Source organism: Hypanus sabinus, chromosome 3 (genome assembly GCF_030144855.1).
Source record: "Hypanus sabinus isolate sHypSab1 chromosome 3, sHypSab1.hap1, whole genome shotgun sequence".
Classification (NCBI taxonomy): domain Eukaryota; kingdom Metazoa; phylum Chordata; class Chondrichthyes; order Myliobatiformes; family Dasyatidae; genus Hypanus; species Hypanus sabinus.
The window spans coordinates 181,613,617-181,633,262 of NC_082708.1; the positions used below are offsets into that span (position 1 = coordinate 181,613,617).

The window sequence follows — 19,646 nt, forward strand, 5'->3', positions numbered from 1 at the left end:
CAAGGCCAGCTTCTACCAGTGGTTCCTGATTAACAATAAGATGGCATATTTACCTTAGAATCTACCAGCTTGTGACCTTGCACCTTACTATCTCCTGCACTGCAATTTTTCTGTAGCTGTAACATTTTCTTTTGCATTCTGTATTTGTTTTACTCTGTGCTACCTCGTGCACCGTTCTCCTAAATTAAACTGTAAACTGTGTCATTGGTATGCAAGTCCAGTATTTCATTATGTCTCGGTACCTGTGACAATAATAAACCAATTTACTAATTTTAAGTTGGGGAAGAAAAGGAAGAGATGGATAAGCAGCTTTGTTAATTAACAGCAGCTTGAGCACCGTAGAGACGGATGACCTTAGGTTTCAGAAAAGCCAGGGTGTGGAAATAGCTTGTACGATAATACAGAATACTCAAGGGAAGAAGTCACTTGTACCCATGTGGGAGGTCACAGTATCAATGAAGAAGTATTGGAAGCTTGTCAGAAAGGTGCAGAGGTAATCATGGGGGAGTTTAATCTACATATAAATTGGAAAAATCAGGTGGCTGAGGTGGATGAGTTTGCAGAGTGTTTTCACGATGGTTTCGAAGGACATCAGGTTCTAGAGCTACGAGAGAGTAATCTGAGCTCAAACAGCCCTGTGTAATGAAACGGGAGTAATTAGTGACCTTGTCATGAAGTGACCTAGGTGGTAATACTTATATGATTAAATTTTACATGCATTTGAGGGAGGGAAGAATGAGCCCAAGGCAAGCATTTTAAACCTGAATAAGGACTGCCAGGAGAGCATGGAATTGAGCTCGCTAAGGTGAGCTGACAAATTTGGTTAAGGGATCATTCAGTCAAGATGCTGAGGCAGATGTTTAATGAGGGCTTACAGATGGTATTGGTTATTATTATCATATGTATCAAGGTACAGTGAAAAGCTTGTCTTACCTACTGTTCATACAGATCAAATCATACAGGGCAGTATTCGTTGACTTAACAGCAGCACACGACACTGTGAATCACAGAGGCCTTCTACTGAAATTATCTAAAATGTTAAAGAATGAAACCATAGTCAAAGTAATAATGAGCCTCCTAGAGAATCATAGATTTTATGTAGAAATGAATGGAATTCAGAGTAGGTGGCACCCACAAAAGAACAGACTATCGCAGGGATCAGTCCTGGCACCTCTACTATTTAATGTGTACACAAATGACCAACCAACCTTTCCTAACACACGCAGGTTTATCTATGCAGACAACCTATGCATAGCAACACAAGCTAACTCCTTCCAAGAAGTTGAAGTACGATTTACAGCAGTCCTTGAAGCAATGAAGCAGTATTATGAAAAATGGTCTCTGAACCCAAATCCATCAAAAACTCAATTGTGTGCATTCCACCTGAGGAATCGAGAAGCAGCTCGGAAACTCAAGATCTTCTGGTGTGGGAAGGAGCTTGAATACCAACCGATTGCAATTTACCTGGGCGTGACACTGGATAGGACGCTCTCATTTGCCACCCACATCCAAAAACTCCGAGGGAAAGTTGGTTCTCTTGAAAAATCAATAGGCACAAAATGGGGAACTAATGCTCACACACTTAGATCAATTGCCCTAGCACTCTGCTGTGCACCTGCAGAATACTGTACACCTGTGTGGGGCAGATCAGCCCATGTGAAGAAAACAGACCCGTTGCTTAACAAAGCCTGCCAAATAATCACGGGCACACTGAGCCCCACACCCACTAACATCATTTACAGACTTGCAGGCGTTGCTCCCCCAGAGATCCGAAGACACACTACAACAAAAATTGAAAAAGGTAAACAGAACTCGTTTCCACAGCTAACACTACATCATCATGTGCCAGTTTCCAACCGCCTAAAATCGAGGAACAGCTTTGCTACAGTGTGGAGGAATTACCGCATGGAACATCCTCCCAAATGTACAGGATTGACCTCTGGCAACAAACAGAAACCAGAACCCCACCGAACAATACAGTGCAAGACCCCACAGAAATGTTGCCAGACGGGACACTGCTTGACATGGAAATGGTGCATTCTCAACAGAGCGAGAGCGGGAGTTTGCAGGACGGGAGACAATATGGTGAAGTGGGGTTTAAAGACCAGCGAATCCTGTGAGTGTGGCGAAAGGGTGCAGAACATTGAACACGTTCTGTGCAACTGCCCACTCTCACCTGATTTAGCTGACGCTGACCCGCTCAGTATCAACCAAACAGCACTAGAGTGGCTGGCCGTCTGGTGTGACAAGCTGTGCTGATGATCAAATCATTACACAGTGCATTGAGCTAGAATAAGCCTAAGCAATAACAATGTAAAATAAAGAGTGTGTTGTTCCTTTTCACGCCTTGTGGCACATCGGGCAGCATTTTTACCATTTCCATAGCATTTGACTTTTTTACGAGGCCAGGTGGAAAGCCTGCAAGGAGCGAGCCGGATTCGAATTCAGGACCATCTGTCTCAAAGTCCTGCGCTGATGCCACTACACCACTGGCAAGCTAGAATAAAGTGTAAGAGTTACCAAAAAAGTGTAGTGCAGCTAATTGATGAAAGGCAAGATCATAATGCGGTAGATTGTGAGGCCAAAGGTTCATCTTACTGCACAGAGTCTGATAACAGTGGGGTTGAAGTTGTCCTTAAGCCTGGTGCTACATGTTTTCAGTATTTTGAATCCTCTCCCTGATGGGAGTGGAGAGAACAGAAAATATCCTAGGTCAGTGGGATCTTAGATTATGCAGGCAGCGAGAACACGGAAGATACAGCATAGAACAGTAGAGCACAGTACCGGCCTTTTAGCCCACAATGTGTGCTGATCTCTTATCCTGCTCCAAGATCAATACAACTCTTCCCTCCTACATAGCCCTCCATTTTTCTGCCGTCCATGTGGCTAAGTTTCCTAAATGGCTCTAATGTATCTGCTTCTCCCACCACCCCTGGCAGGTTGTTGCACACACTCATCACTCTCTGTGTAAAAAGCTTGCCTCTGACATCAACCACCCCCCCCATACATGCCCTTTTGTATGAGCCATTTCTGCCCTTTTGACAATCTGCTTGATCTATGTCTCTCATTGTGCTGTACACCTCTATCAAGTTGCCCCTTATCCTTCATGCCAAGGAGAAAAGCCCTAGCTCACTCAGATTATCCTCCTGCAACACGAAAAGGGCCAACTTGCTGAAACAGAGTCCACTGAGGGGAGTCCTGAAGAAGAGTCTCCGCTCGAAACGTCGACTGTTTATTTATTTCCATAAAGGCTGGCTGAGCTGCTGAGTTCCTCCAGGACTTTGTGTGTGTTGTCATAGGGGAAAGGCTAGCTGCTGTGATGGGCTGAGATCAAAGTTCAAAGTAAAATTTTATTATCAGAGTACATACATGTCACCACACACAACCCTGAGATACTTTTCTATGAGCATACCTAGCAAATCTACAACTCTCTGCAGTTTCTTGCGGTCATGTGCACAGCTTTTGCCATACCAGTCCATTATGCATCAAGACAATGCTTTCCATAGTACATTGACCCTGTAATTTCAGTCTCCAAGACTGACGTGGCAGCATCCTTTGAGAGGGTGAAGCATCTTGCCCAGACGGGGTACCTGGCCGATTACTGAAGACCTGTGCTGATCAGCTGGCAGGAGTGTTTACTGACATCTTCAATCTGTCGCTCTGGCAGTCTGAAGTACCCGTCTGCCTTAAGCAGGCTTCAATCATACCAGTGCCCAAGAAGAACCTGCCTCAATGACTGCCATCCAGCAGCACTTACAATCACAGCAATGAAGCGCTCGGACAGGTTGGTGATGAAACATCAACTCCTACCTGAGGAGCAACTTGGATCCGCTCCAATTTGCCGACCATCACAACAGGTCAACACAAGATGCCATTTTACTGGCTCTTCACTCAACCCTGGGTCATCTGGACAGGGAAGATGTATACATCAGGATGCTCTTTATCAACTACAACTTCAGCATTCAATACTGCCATCCCCTCAAAGCTAATCAATAAGCTTCAAGACCTGGGCCTCAATACCTCCTTGAGCAACTGGATCCTCGATTTCCTCACTTGCAGACCCCAGTCAGTTTAAATTGGCACACACCTCCTTCAGAATCACCATCAGCACAGGTGCACCATAAGGCTGTGAGCTTAGCCCCCTTTTCTACTTGCTTTATACTGATCAATGTGAGTCTAAGCATAGCTCCAATTCCATCCACCAGTTTGTCAACAACACTACATCCATTAGCCAAATCAAAAGTGACAATGAATCAGCATGTAGGAGGGAGATTGAAAATCTGGGTGAACGGTGCCACAGCAACCAATGTCAGTGAAGCCAAGCAGCTGATTACTGACTAAAGGAGGAAAAAACTAGTGGTCCATGAGTCAGTGCTCATTGAGGGATCAGAGGTGGAGCGGGTCAGTAACTTTAAATTCTTTGGCATCATCATTTCAGAGAAGCTGTCCTGGCTCCAGCACACGTGCCGCTACAAAGAAGGCACAGCAACACCTTTACTTTCTTAGAAGTTTGTGAAAATTCGACATTCCATTTAAAACTTTGAAAAACTTATATAGATGCGAGGGTACCTGTTGCATCATGGCTTGATATGGAAACACCAATGCTCTTGAACAGAAAATCCTACAAAGTGTACTGGATATAGCCCCGTCTATGAGAGGTAAAGCCCACCCCACCATTGAGCATATCTACAAGGAGCCCGGCTGAGGGAAAGCAGTATCCATCATCAAAGAGCCCCACCATCCAGGCCATGCTCCCTTCTTGCTGCTGCCATTGGGAAAGAGGTACAAGAGTACCTCAGTACTTGCCCCACCAGGTTCAGGGACAGATATTACCTCTCAACCATCAGGCTCTTGAAACCAGAGGGGATAACCTCACTCAGCTTCATGCATCCCATTGTAGAAATGTCCCAACAACTGGTGGGCTCACTTTCAAAGTCACTTTATCTCATGTACTTGGTATTTATTGCTTATTTATTGATTATTTTGTTTGTCTCGTACATTGATTGTTTATTCATCCTGTGTTGGGCTTTTCATTGATTTTGCTGTGTTTCTTTGTATTTACTATGAATGTTCACAAGAGGATGAATTGCAAGGCAATGAATCAGGGTCATATATGTGATTTGATAATAAAGTTAGTTTCAATTTTGATAAAAATTGGTATGAGTCAACAGAGACATGCCAAATTTGTTTAGCCTCCTGAGGAGGCTACTTAATGAAGAAGTTTACAAATTCAGGTAGCAGATTATAAGATTGAACAAAATATAAACAGCAATGAATGGGAATACAGGTCCATAATTCTTTGAACGTGGTGTCACAGGTAGATAGGGTCATAAAGTAAGCTCTTGGCTTGTAAGTCTTCAGAATCAATGTATTGAGTACTTGTGTTGGGATGTTATATATAGGAACATAAGACATTGGTGAGGTCTAAATTTGAGTATTGCATGCAGTTTTTGTCACCCACCTATAGAAAAGATGTCAATAAGATTGAAAGAGTGCAGAGAAATTTTACAGGATGTGGCTGGGACTTGAGGACCTGAGTGATAGCGACAGATTGAATAGATTAGGGCCTTATTCTTTAGAGTGCAGGAGATGAGGGGGAATTTTATAGAAGTATACAAAATTATGAGGGGTATAGATAGGGAAAATGCAAGTAGTCTTTTTCCACTGAGGTTGGGTGAGAGTAGAACTAGAGGTCATCGGTTAACAGTGAAAGTTTAAATGTTTAAGGGGAACATGATGGGAAACTTCTTCACTCACTTTATAATTCTGATGAATAAAAGGTTGACAAAGAGGAAAAATATAGTCCATGGCAGGTAGAAAAGAACTACGTCATTACTCCGGTGACCAGGTGATGCACCATCAATAACTCACTCTGAGACGTGAAGGCGAGATATCGGCTTTTATTGACTGGAAGAAGGAACAAGCAGTGAGTGACCACCATACTACATCCTAGAGACTGAGAGGCCGGGCTCAGGCCTCGATCGCCTTTATACAGGGGTCTGTGGGAGGAGCCACAGGAGCAGTCAGCAGGGGGCGTGTCCAGGGAGGTATATGTAGTTCACCACACCAGGGTTCAATCCTCACCTCTGGTGCTGTCTGTGTGAAGTGCGTCTTCTCCCTGTGACCAAAATGGTTTATCCCCAGGACTCCTGTTTTCTCCCACCTCCCAAAATCATGCTGGTTGCTAGGTTAATTGGGGGCTGCCTTGCAACTAGAGTAGGTGGCTGATGGGAGAGTCAGAGGGGCTGATGTTAACATGTGAGAAATTATAGACCAGCACAACTTCATGGGCCAAAGCGTCAGTACTGTACTATGTTCTACCAGATGGCAGGAAATAGAGCGAGCCAGACATAAAAGGACAGATAGTAGGAGGTTCTGCGATGCTTAAACAGAACAGAGGTAACAAAGTAAGTGTCTGTAATATAGAAAATGTGTGGAATTAGTGAGAGAAAACAAGGGATTGATGAATGACTTTACAACCTATTTTGCATCAGTTTTCAACATAAGACAGTACTAGTCCTTTTGTTTTTCTTCAGCAGTCTCACATAATCAAAGATGACTTATTTCCAGTTTGTTTCTGAGGTGAACTAAAAATTGGTGTTTGGTTTGTTCTTGTCACATACGCTGAGGTACAGTTAAAATCTTTACTTTTCATCTGTCTGCTCAAATCATTTAATTACAGCAGTGTATTGAGGGATGACTGGGGGAACAGTAACAGAATGCAGAATAACACACAAAATACAGGAGAAATTCAGCAGGTCAGGCAGGTTGGTGGAAGGGTTAAAAGGCAAAAGGAGAAACCTGATAGGAGAGGAGAGTGAACCATAGGAGAAAGGGAAGAATGTGAGGACCTGGGGGGAGGGCAATAGGCAGTTGAAAAGAGGTAAGAGGCTAGAGTGGATTGAACAGCTGCAACATAACATCCCTCCTTTTTATAATGCCCTGAATGTTCTTTCTGCAGATCAGTCCAACAAACATCATGCCGGTCACTTCAACTCTCAGCTCACTCTAGTTTGTATCCCTTTTCTATGTCCAGGTTGCTATTCCAATTGAGGACGTTCAGAGGACACATCTCCGCTTCACATTCAAGCACAGATCGTCGTCTGATTGTAAGTATAGATGTATCTGGAGATCCTCATTAACATCCATCCCCGAGGACTCAAGTGGGGAGAGAGAAGGGGCTTGGACAATGGCTTAAAGCCATCTCTTCACTAGATCTCTTTGATTCTGGGGGCACCTTTCATTGGCACAAATCTTGAGAGACTGGGCCATTATATAAATTAGGTTGTAGTTAATAATTCGGGGACATATTCAACCACCCAACAGATTGTCTTCAGTCAATGTGTTTGGCAGGCATGAATGGAGACCCTCGTGGCATGAGAGATGATGATTGGTTAACACTCCAGAGACTCATAGTTTACTGCTGTATTTCTTTTTATATTGACGCTGTCTATTGATTCTTCCTTCATGTTGGCAAATGACCATAATCAAAAGTTTTGTTTTGCCCGTGTGGTGAGTGTAAATTGAATGGATGTTATTTTACCCAGAATAACAAGAGGACTGATTTCAGTATTGACCTTGGACTGTCTGAAACCCTCGCTAAGTTTTAACACTCAGTTCATCTCTGGATTTTGTCACTATCTACCAACCCTTCAACTCCCAATCAGTATGGTAGACAGTTGTGGAAGTTCCTAATGAGACAATTAACGTCACCCTTCATTATCTGCAGATACTAAGTTAAAACAACACTGGAATATCAGCAACACAAGAGATTCTGTAGATGCTGGAAATTTTCAAAAATTCAAAGTCGAAGTCCATTTATTATCAAAGTATGTATGCAGTGTACAAGCCTGAGATTCAGGCAGCTGCAAATCAAAGAAAATCATTTGAACCTATTCAAAAGCAAACATTAACCCCCGCACTCCATGCGCAAAAAAATCGAATTGTGCAAATGGTACGAAAAAAGAGCAAGAAACACAGAATATAAAACACAAAATCAAAGGAGTCCAGGCATATTCAGTTCAGCTCAGTGTTCATAATCTGTAGGCTGCCCCAACTCAAAATCAGTCAAAATAGCAACAATGAGAAGAGGAACTGGAACCAGAAACTTACCATAAAGTGAACGACAGAGTCCAATACCCAAACAGCGTCAAGCAACAAACCCTGTTGAGCAAAGCACACAAAATGCTGGAGGAACTCCGCAGGTCTGGCAGCATCTCTGGAGGTGGCATATACAGTACATACTTCAATAATAAGTTTACTTTGACTTTGAATAAACATTCAATGCTTTGGGCTTAGACCCTTCATCAAGATCCTTCATCATCCTGAAATATCGACTGTTTATAGATACTGCTTGACTTGCTGAGCTCTTACAGCACTTAGTGTGGGATATCAGATTTACCATACATTTTGTGCAGACTTGTATTATATTCTGCCATCAAACAACAATTGGAGGAGTTCATATCAACAAGACCACAATATTCCCTATAGGATTTGCTTTTGCTCCCAGGATGAAGCTTTCCATTCCAGGATATCTCAAATGTCCTCTTTCTTTAAGAATTGTGGTTTCCCTTCTGCCATCATCACTGGTATCTCCTCCATTTCCTGCACTTTGGCCATCACCCCATCCTCCCATCACCACAACAGGGACGGTGTTCCCCTTATCCTCACCTACCACCCCACCAGCCTCCGGAACCAGCATATTATCCTCCGCAACTTCCGCCACCTTCAACAGGACCCCACCACTAACCACGTCTTTCCCTCTCTTCCCCTCTCTGCTTTCCACAGGGATCGTTCCCTCCACGACTGCCTGGTCCACACGTCTCTCCCCACAGATCTCCCACCTGGTACTTATTCCTGCAAGCATAAGTGCTCTGCCTCTCTACACCTCCTTTCTTACCACCATTCAGGGCCCCAAACAGTCCTTCCAGGTGAGGCAACACTTCACTTGTGAGTCTGTTGGGGTCATCTATTGCATCCGGTGCTCCCGGAGCGGCCTCCTCTACATCAGCGAGACCCGATGCAGATTGGGGGACCGCTTCGTCGAACACCTCCGCTCCGTCCACCACAACAGACAGGATCTCCTGGTTGCCGCCCACTTCAACTCTGCTTCACATTCCCATTCGGATATGTCCATACATGGCCTCCTCTACTGCCATGATGAGGCCAAACTCAGGTTGGAGGAGCAACACCTCATATACCATTTGGGTAGTCTCCAGCCCCTTGAATATGAACATCGAATTCTCCGGCGTCTGGTAATTCCCTCCCTCTCCCTTCCCCCATCCCACTTTCACTCTGTCTCCTCTTCCAGCTGCTTATCACCTCTCTCATGATTCTGCCTCCTTCTACTACCCATAGTGCTTTCCCCTTACATTCCTTCTTCACCTTTCCTGCCTATCCCCTCCCTACTTCCCCTCCACCACCCCTTGATCTTCCCTCTGATTGATTTTTCACCTGGCACCTTTCACCCTTCCACTATCTTCTTTATAGTGCCCCTACCCCCCTCCTTTTTCAGTTCTGAGAAGGGTCTCGGCCTGAAACATTGACTGCTTGTTTCACGGATGCTGCCCGACCTGCTGAGTTCCTCCAGCGTGTTTGTACGTGTTGATTTGACCCCAGCATCTGCAGTGTACTTTGTGTTTAGGATTTGTTTCTGTGCTTCAGTGAGCACCATTGAATTGCTGTTGACTCATGGTGACCCTGCAGATAGTGTAGTTGTCCAGAGGGTTTTCATAGCAAGATACAGAAGCAGATTGCCAGGCCTTTCCTCTGCTCAGATACTGACTGCTGCCCAACTCAGGACAATCTGTCTTGAAGTCCAGTGCTGATGCCACTACACCATTGGCCCTAAATGCCATATCAATAATTAAAGAAATGGTTTGAGACCTTTTCATTAAGTGAACAATATCATGGTGATCTACCTCTGGACTTAAGGTGTAAAGAATTTCTGATGTTTAAGATGTCAATGAAAATAAAAGGAAGAATTGCAATAACAATTTGAGTTGGCAGTTGAATGTGTGGCTGAGGAGTTGGTGCAGGGGGCAGGGTTTTAGATGTTTGGACCATTGGGATCTCTTCTGGGGAGGGTGGAACCTGCACAGATTGGATGGGTTGCACCTGTACTCGAGGGGGAGCAATATCCTTGCTGGTAGGTTTGCTAGCATGGTTCAGGAGGGTTTAAACTAATTTGCAATGGGGATGGGACCTGGAGTGATAGAGCAGTGAAAGAAGTGCATGGAGTAAAGCCAGATCTAACATATAGAGAGGCTTTGAGGAAAGAGAAGCAGAATAAAGGGTGTAAAGGTAGTAAGGTAGAAGGGTTACAGTGTGTGTGTACTTCAATGCAAGAAGCATCAGGATCAAAGGTGATGAACTGAGAGCTTGGATACATACATGGAATTATGATGTAGTGGTCATTACAGAGACTTGGTTGGCACCAGGGCAGGAATGGATTCTCAATATTCCTGGATTTCAGTGCTTTAAGAGGGATAGAGAGGGGGGGGGGGGAAGGGGAGGATGGGTGGCAGTACTGGTCAGGGATACTATTACAGCTACAGAAAGGGTAGGTAATGTAGCAGGATCCACTTTTGAGTCAATATGGGTGGGTCAGGACCAGGAAGGGAGCAGTTACTCTACTGGGGGTATTCTATAGGCCCCCTGGTAGCAGCAGAGATACTGAGGAGCAGATTGGAAGGCAGATTTTGGAAAGGTGCAAAACTAACAGGGTTGTTATCATAGGTGACTTTAATTTCCCTAATATTGATTGGCACTTGATTAGTTCCAAGGGTTTAGATGGGACAGAGTTTGTTAAGTGTGTCCAGGATGTATTCCTGTCACAGTATGTTGACAGGCTGACTCGGGGGTTTGCCATACTAGGTCTAGTATTAGGTAATGAACCGGGTCAGGTCACAGATCTGTCAGTGGGTGAGCATCTGGGGGACAGTGATCACCGCTCCCTGGCCTTTAGCATTATTATGGAAAAGGATAGAATCAGAGAGGACAGGAAAATTTTTAATTGGGAAAGGGCAAATTACGAGGCTATAAGGCTAGAACTTGCGGGTGTGAATTGGGATGATGTTTTTGCAGGGAAATGTTCTATGGACATGTGGTCAATGTTTTAGGATCTCTTGCAGGATGTTAAAGATAAATTTGTCCCAGTGAGAAAGATAAAGAATTATAGGGTGAAGGAACCATGGGTGACAAGTGAGGTGGAAAATCTAGTCAGGTGGAAGAAGGCAGCATACATGAGGTTTAGGAAGCAAGGATCAGATGGGTCTATTGAGGAATATAGGGTAGCAAGAAAGGAGCTTAAGAAGGGGCTGAGAAGAGCAAGAAGAGGGCATGAGATGACCTTGGCAAGTGGCGAGTTGGGTAAAGGAAAACTCCAAAGCATTCTTCAATAATGTGAAGAACAAAAGGATGACAGGAGTGAAGGTTGGACAGATTAGAGATAAAAGTGGGAAGATGTACCTGGAGGCTGTGGAAGTGAGCGAGGTCCTCAATGAATACTTCTGTTCGGTATTCACCAATGAGAGGGAACTTGATGACGGTGAGGACAATATGAATGAGGTTGATGTTCTGGAGCATGTTGGTATTAAGGGAGAGGAGGTGTTGGAGTTGTTAAAATACATTAGGACGGATAAGTCCCCGGGGCCTGACGGAATATTCCCCAGGCTGCTCCACGAGGCAAGGGAAGAGATTGCTGAGCCTCTGGCTAGGATCTTTATGTCCTTGTTGTCCACGGGAATGGTACTGGAGGATTGGAGGGAGGCGAATGTTGTCCTCTTGTTCAAAAAAGGTAGTAGAGATAGTCCGAGTAATTATAGACCAGTGAGTCTTACATTTGTGGTGGGAGAGCTGTTGGAAAAGATTCTTAGAGATAGGATCTATGAGCATTTAGATAATCATGATCTGATCAGGGACAGTCAGCATGGCTTTGTGAAGGGCAGATCATGTCTAACAAGCCTGATAGAGTTCTTTTAGGAGGTGACCAGGCAGATAGATAAGGGTAGTGCAGTGGATGTGATCTACATGGATTTTAGTAAGGCATTTGACAAGGTTCCACATGGTAGGCTTATTCAGAATGTCAGAAGGCATGGGATCCAGGGAAGTTTGGCCAGGTGGATTCAGAATTGGCTTGTCTGCAGAAGGCAGAGATTGGTGGTGGAAGGAGTACATTCAGATTGGAAGGTTGTGACTAGTGGTGTCCCACCGGGATCTGTTCTGGGACCTCTACTTTTTGTGATTTTTATTAACAACCTGGATGTGAGGGTAGAAGGGTGGGTTGGCAAGTTTGCAGTTGACACAAAGGTTGGTGGTGTTGTAGATAGTGTAGAGGATTGTTGAAGATTGCAGAGAGACATTGATAGGATGCAGAAGTGGGCTGAGAAATGGCAGATGAAGTTCAACCCGGAGAAGTGTGAGGTGGTACACTTTGGAAGGACAAACTCCAAGGCAGAGTACAAAGTAAATAGCAGGATACTTGATCATGTGGAGGAGCAGAGAGGGATCTGGGGGTACATGTCCACAGTTGCCTGAATGTTGCCTCACAGGTAGACAGGGTAGTTAAGAAAGCTTATGGGGTGTTAGCTTTCATAAGTTGAGGGACAGAGTTTAAGAGGTGGGATGTAATGATGCAGCTCTATGAAACTCTGGTTAGGTCACACTTGGAGTACTGTGTCCAGTTCTGGTCGCCTCACTATAGGAAGGATGTGGAAGCATTGGAAAGGGTTCAGGGGAGATTTACCAGGATGCTGCCTAGTTTAGAGAGTCTGGATTATGATCAGAGATTAAAGGAGCTAGGGCTTTACTCTTTGGAGAGAAGGAGGATGAGAGGAAACATGATAGAGGTGTACAAGATATTAAGAGGAACAGACCGAGTAGACAGCCAGCGCCTCTTCCCCAGGGCACCACTGCTCAGTACAAGAGGACAAGGCTTTAAGGTAAGGGGAGGGAAGTTCAAGGGGGATATTAGAGGAAGGTTTTTTACTCAGAGAGTGGTTGATGCATGGAATACACTGCCTGAGTTAGTGGTGGAGGCAGATACACCAGTGAAGTTTAAGAGACTACTAGACAGGTATATGGAGGAATTTAAGGTGGGGGGGGGGGTTATATGGGAGGCAGGGTTTGAGAGTTGGCACAACATTGTGGGCCGAAGGGCCAATAATGTGCTGTACTATTCTATGTTCTATTTCTAAGGTAATCTCAGATGTTTTAAGTTCTCAGGTGCAGAATCATTAATTATTGCCATATGTCATGATATGTATTGTTTGCAGCAGCAGTACAGTGCAAGTTATGAAGTTGCTATAAATTACAAAATGAATAAATAAGGCAATAACAAAGGAATAATGAGGTGGTTTTCGTGGACCATTCAGAAATCAGATAGTGGAAGGGGTGAAACTGTTTGAATTGTGGAGTGTGGGTCTTGAGGCTCCTGTAGATCCTCTTTGATGGTAGTAATGAGGAGAGGACACATCCTAGGTGATGCGGGTCTTTAGTGATGGGCGCCACCTTCTCGAGGCACCAACTCTTGAAGGTGTCTTTGATGGTGGGGAGGGTTGTGCCTACGTTGGAACCCTCTGCAGCCCCTTTTGACCCTGTGCACTGGAGGCTGTGATGCAACCGGTCAGAATGCTGCTCAAGCTACGTCTATAGAAATTTGCAAGAGTCTTTGGTGACATATTGAATCTCCTCAAACTGCTAACAAAGTATAGCTGCTGGCATGCCTTCTTTATGATTGGATCAACGTGTCGGGCCCAGGATAGATCCTTTGAGATGTTGACGCCCAGGAACTTGGAGTTGCACGCAGTTCTCGCCAGTGACCCCTCCAGGAGGAGTGGTTCTCCTAACTTCCATTTTCTGAAGTCCACGGTCAATCAATGATCTACTGATTATGTGCAATCACCATTGCATCGATGTAAAGATGCCAGCTAATCTTCACTCAACAAGCTTCCCAGACACCAAAGTAGTAATGACGCAAATCAGCATAGAATAGTAAACACAGGCAATACAGCACAGGAATATGCTCATTTACCCATAATTTCATGCCTAAGTTATTAAGTTACTGACATCTTATTCCTTCTGCCTACACATGGTCCGTATCTCTATTTTCTGTATATTCATATGCCTTCACCCACACCCATGGCAGTGAATTCCATCATTCTCTGTCTTGCACATCTCCTTTCAACTTAAGTGCCCTCCAGTATTAGACGCTTCAACGCTGTGAAAAAGATACTGGCTGTGACTGTATCTATAACCTTAATAATCTTTTACACTTCTATCAGATCTCCTCTCAATCTCTGCCGCTCTGGAGAAAACATCATCATCTTCATCATTATGTGCTGTGTCATATGCCATGGGCCATCATGGTCTTTTGATCATGATTGTTTTCGGCAAATTTTTCTGCAGAAGTCGTTTGCCCTTACCTTCTTCTGGGCAGAGTCTTTACAAGATGGGTGGCCCCAGCCATGATCAATACTCTTAAGAGATTGTCTGCCAGTGGTCAGGTAACTAGGACTTGTGATGTGCATCAGCCGCTCATATGACCATCCATCACCTGCTCCAATGGCTTCACGCAACCCCGATTGGACAGCTAAGCAGGTGCTACACCTTGCCAAAGCATGACCTGCGGGCTAGCGGGGCGGAAGGAGCGCTTTACAGATCCTTTAGAAGAGACAAATCTCCACCCCGCCACTTGCAAACGACCCAAGTTTATCCAACTGCACAGAACTCCCTCCACCAGAGAGCACATGCCATGTAATCCACACAGAAGCCTGATAAATAGCTGCTGCACCCTTTCCAATACGTCCCATTTCCTTTCTATAATGTGGAGACCAGAATCCAATGTAATTTTCCAGATACTGCCTGCCAGAGTTTTATAAAGCCACACAGAGCTTCCTGACTGTTAGAGTCAATTCCTCAAGAAAAAGGGCAAGCATAACATACACTTGTATCTCACTATCAACCTGTGCAGCCACTGTCAGGCAGCTGCAGGGTTGGACCCCAGTTCTCCTCTGTGCCTCACCACTGTTAAGGATTCTGCCATTAACTATGTCCTGCATCACTCACAAACCGCTGGAGGGAGATCCTCCACCATTCTATGTGCATTGCTTTGGATTTCCAGCATCCGCAGACTCTCTCGTGTTTCTGATTAACTACGTACAGACCATTTCATCACCTAAACCGCAAGACAAAATTCAAAGTTCAACATAGGTTTATTATCAAAGTACATATACGTCACCATATACAACCTTGAGATTCATTTCCTTGCAGGCATATGCTGTAGATGCATGAAACACAATAGAAGCATCAGCGAAAGACCATATCCAACTGAATGGACAAACAACCAATGTGCAGAAAGAAAGCAAATTGTGCAATGTTGAAAGAAAGGGAGAAAAATAAATAAATAAATATCAACACTACTAGATGAAGAATGCTTGAAAATAGTCTAGTTCAGTCAGAGCAGTTCAGTGATGGGGCAAGTGGTTGTCCCCTTTGATTCAAGGTCCTGATGGTTGAAGGGTACTAACTGTTCCTGAACCTAGTGTAACACTTACCCAACAGGCTGGCATATGTCTAGGGGAAAAGGAGATCCAGCTACTCACCAACCCCACCTCCCGTACACGCAGGTGCTGTGAGAATCAAGTTTATGCCGCGCGTACACACACAATATTAAACTCACACCAGATACCGTTATGGAATACACTTTAAAGATTTTACTAAAACTAAAAGAGTACTATGCAATGCAGTATATATGAAGGAAAATAAAATAGAGTAAAAGGCGCCAACTTATCAAAGTTCAGTCAGTTTAGTGCACATCGTTGGAGCTCAACCATCGAACCATTCGACCCCTCGTCACTTTCCTCCGACCTCCACGTCCTCGCACCTGGGACCACCCTGGTGGTCGGCTGAGCAGTGCAGCACACTTCCTCGGCATCCTCTTTCCGACTCCCCTGAAAAGACTGCGAAAACCCCCCAGCTCCCAGCCCCACAAGACAAAATAACAGTCCCCCATTGGTTAACAAATGAATACAATCCCAATATCAGCAAGTCTAAAGTTAAACAACTGCGAGAGAAAGCACTTACCATAACAAAGAAGCATTCCTACTCTTAACAAAACAAAGAAGCCATTTTGATTAACATACTCAGTACATTGTACACTAGTGGTGTGGGTCTTGAGGCCCCGCCGTACCTTCTTCCAGATGGTAGCAGTGAGAAAGGAGTTTGGCCTGAATGGTGGGTGTCCTATATGATGGTTGCTGTTTTCCTGCATTAGCAATCTGTGTAGATGTGCTCAATAGGGCTTTACCTATGATGGACAGGATGGTATCCACTACTTTTTGTTGGCCTTTCTGTACAAGGCCATTCCAGACAAGTCTGTGATGCAGCCAGTCAATAAACTCTCCACCACACATCTACAGAAGTTTGTCAAAGTTTCCAATGTCATTTGCCATTTCTCTGCTTGTATCTTCAACTGATCCATATCTTCTGGTATCCCTTAATGATCTTCTGTACTGTTCAAAATTCCACAAGTCTTTGTATCATCTGCAAACTTACTGACCTACCCATGCAAGCAGCTTCAGTGATGTAAATTCTGGAAATCTTGCCTTGCGTACTGACTTGTCTGCATGGATAAATTCCTATCGAAGTGGATACATAGAGAACCAGTCATATCGGTTGGACCACAGTTATCCCTCCTCCATTCCATTTCCTGTGGGAAAGAAATTTGCAAGTGTTATTGCTGAACACGCATCAGGAAACTTTCTGCCAATCATTTTCCTCTTCACACATTCAAGTTGCTGGAAATGCTGGAATTCTAAGCAACACACACAAAATGCTGAATTATCAGGACAGATGGGGTCTCGACCCAAAACATCAAATGTTTATTCCTTTCCATAGATGATGCCTGGCCTGCTGAGCTCCTCCAGCATGTTGTATGTTGCTTGACATTCAACAGTAGACATGTATATTGCCAAACAAAGCAATGTTCTTCCAGATCAAGGTGCACAGCACAGTACATAGAACTCCCGCACACTCATAAAGTAATGTTAGCACAAAAAAGTTACCAAGTGATAAAATATTAAACAAGTGATAAAAGTTAAGAAGTAAACAGTATAACCCTAATGGTGCTTCGTGAGTGATGAGACCTGGGTGGCGGCAGAGAATTCAGTAGTCTCACGGCCTGGAGGAAGAAGTCCTTTCTCATCCTAACAGTCCTTGTTGTAATGCTACAAGATGGTAGGGGTCAAAGAGATTGTGGAACAGATGTTAATGATATATATATGTGTCATCAAAAATGCTAAGGACCCTGTGTCTGAAGTGCTCCTGATTGATATCACAGATGGATGGAAAAGAGACTCTGATGATCTCCTGAGCAGTCCTTGCAATCCTTTAGAGTGTCTTGCAGTCAGATTCCTTGCAATGCCCATACAAGATGGCCATGCAGATGGTCAGGATGCTCTCAGTTGTGCTCCAAAAAAAAATAGGTCTGAATATTCTGTCCTACCGGTATCTATTAAGCATGAGACAGTCAGTTTTCTGAGTTCAAATGATTGACAAGCTTCCTCTTGAACCAAGAGTATATAGAGTGGATAAGCTTAGAGCGTGGATCAGTACTTGGAGCTATGATGTTGTGGCCATTACAGAGACTTGGATGACTCAGGGGCAGGAATGGTTACTTAGAGTGCCAGGCTTTAGATGTTTCAGAAAGGACATGGAGGGAGGCAAAAGAGGTGGGGGCATGGCACTGCTGATCAGAGATAGTGTCACGGCTGCAGAAAAGGAGGAAGTCACGGAGGATTGTCTACTGAGTCTCTGTAGGTGGAAGTTAGAAACAAAGGGGTCAATAAACAGAAAGGGGTCAATAGACCACCCAATAGTAATGGGGCATCAAGGAACAGATAGGGAGACAGATTCTGGAAAGGAGTAATAATAACAGGGTTGTAGTGATAGGAGATTTCAGTTTCCACAATATTGATTGGCATCTCCCTAGCGCAAGGTGTTTAGATAGGGTGAAGTTTGTTAGGTGTGTTCAGGCAGGTTTCTTGACACAATAGGTAGGTAAACCTACAAGAGGAGAGGCTGTACTTGATCTGGTATTGGTAAATGAACCTGGTCAAGTGTCAAGTCTCTCAGTGGGAGGGCATTTTGGAGATGGTGATCACAATTCTATCTCCTTTACTGTAGCATTGGAGAGGGATAGGAACAGACAAGTTAGGAAAGCGCTTAGTTAGAGTAAGGGGATATATGAAGCTATCAGGCAGGAACTGGGAAGCATAAATTAGGAACAGATGTTCTCAGGGAAATTACAGCAGAAATGTGGCAAATGTTCAGGCGATATTTGCATGGTGTTCTAATGAGACAGGGAAATGATGGTAGGGTACAGGAACCATGGTGTACAAAGGCTGTTGAAAATCTAGTCAAGAAGAAAGGAAAAGCTTACAAAAGGTTTGAAAAACTAGGTAATGATAGAGATCTAGGAAATTATGAGACTAGCAGGAAGGAGCTTAAAAAAGAAATTAGGAGAGCCAGAAGGGGCTATGAGATGGCTTTGGCAAGCAGGATTAAAGAAAACCTCAAGGCATTCTACAAGTATGTGAAGAGCAAGAGGATAAGACGTGAGAGAATAGGACCAATCAAGTGTGACAGTGGAAAAGCGTGTATGGAATTGGAGGAAATAGCAGAGGTACTTAATGAATACTTTGCTTCAGTATTCATTACGGAAAAGGATCTTGGTGATTGTAGGGATGACTTAGAGTGGACTGAAAAGCTTGAGCATGTAGATATTAAGAAAGAGGATGTGCTGGAGCTTTTGAAAAGCATCAAGTTGGATAAATCACCTAGACCAGACGAGATATACCCCAAGCTACTGTGGGAGGTGAGGGAGGAGATTGCTGGGCCTCTGGAGATGATCTTTGCATCATCAATGAGGATGGGAGAGGTTCCGGAGTATTAGAGGGTTACAGATGTTGTTCCCTTATTCAATAAAGGGAGTAGAGATTGCCCAGAAAATTATAGACCAGTGAGCCTTACTTCAGTGGTTAGTAAGTTGATGGACAAGATCCTGAGAGGCAGGATTTATGAACATTTGGAGAGGTATAATATGATTAGGAATAGTCAGCACCGCTTTGTCAAAGGCAGCTCATGCTTTATGAGCCTGAATTTATGAGATTGAATTTTTTGAGGATGTGACCAAACACATTGATGAAGGAAGAGCAGTAGATGGTAGATGTAGTGTTTATGGATTTCAGCAAGGCATTTGATAAGATACCCCATGCAAGGCTTATTGAGAAAGTAAGAAGGCATGGGATCCAAGAGGACATTGCTTTGTGGATCCAGATCTGGCTTGCCCACAGAAGGCAAAGAGTGGTTGTAGATGGGTCATATTCTGTATGGAGGTTGGTGACCAGTGATGTAACTCCGGGATCTGTTCTGGGACCCCTTCTCTTTGTGATTTTTATAAATGACCTGCATGAGGAAGTGGAAAGATGGGTTAGCAAATTTGCTGATGACTCAAAGGTTTGGGTGTGTTGTGGATAGTGTGAAGGGCTGTCAGAGGTTACAGCGGGACCTCAATAGGATGAAAGACTGGGCTGAGAAGTAGTAGATGATGTTCAACCCAGGTAAGTGTGAGGTAGTTCATTTTGATA

At 44.2% G+C, this 19,646-nt stretch overlaps 1 protein-coding gene across 1 annotated transcript in view; it reads left to right on the forward strand.

Moving 5' to 3' along the window:
• Positions 1–19,646, forward strand: part of LOC132391940 (dedicator of cytokinesis protein 2-like) — a 1,209,929-nt gene that overhangs the window by 293,682 nt on the left and 896,601 nt on the right. The window contains exon 16 of the mRNA XM_059965744.1: positions 7,037–7,109. Coding sequence (XP_059821727.1) covers positions 7,037–7,109 — 73 coding nt within the window. The remainder of the gene's footprint in view (positions 1–7,036; positions 7,110–19,646) is intronic.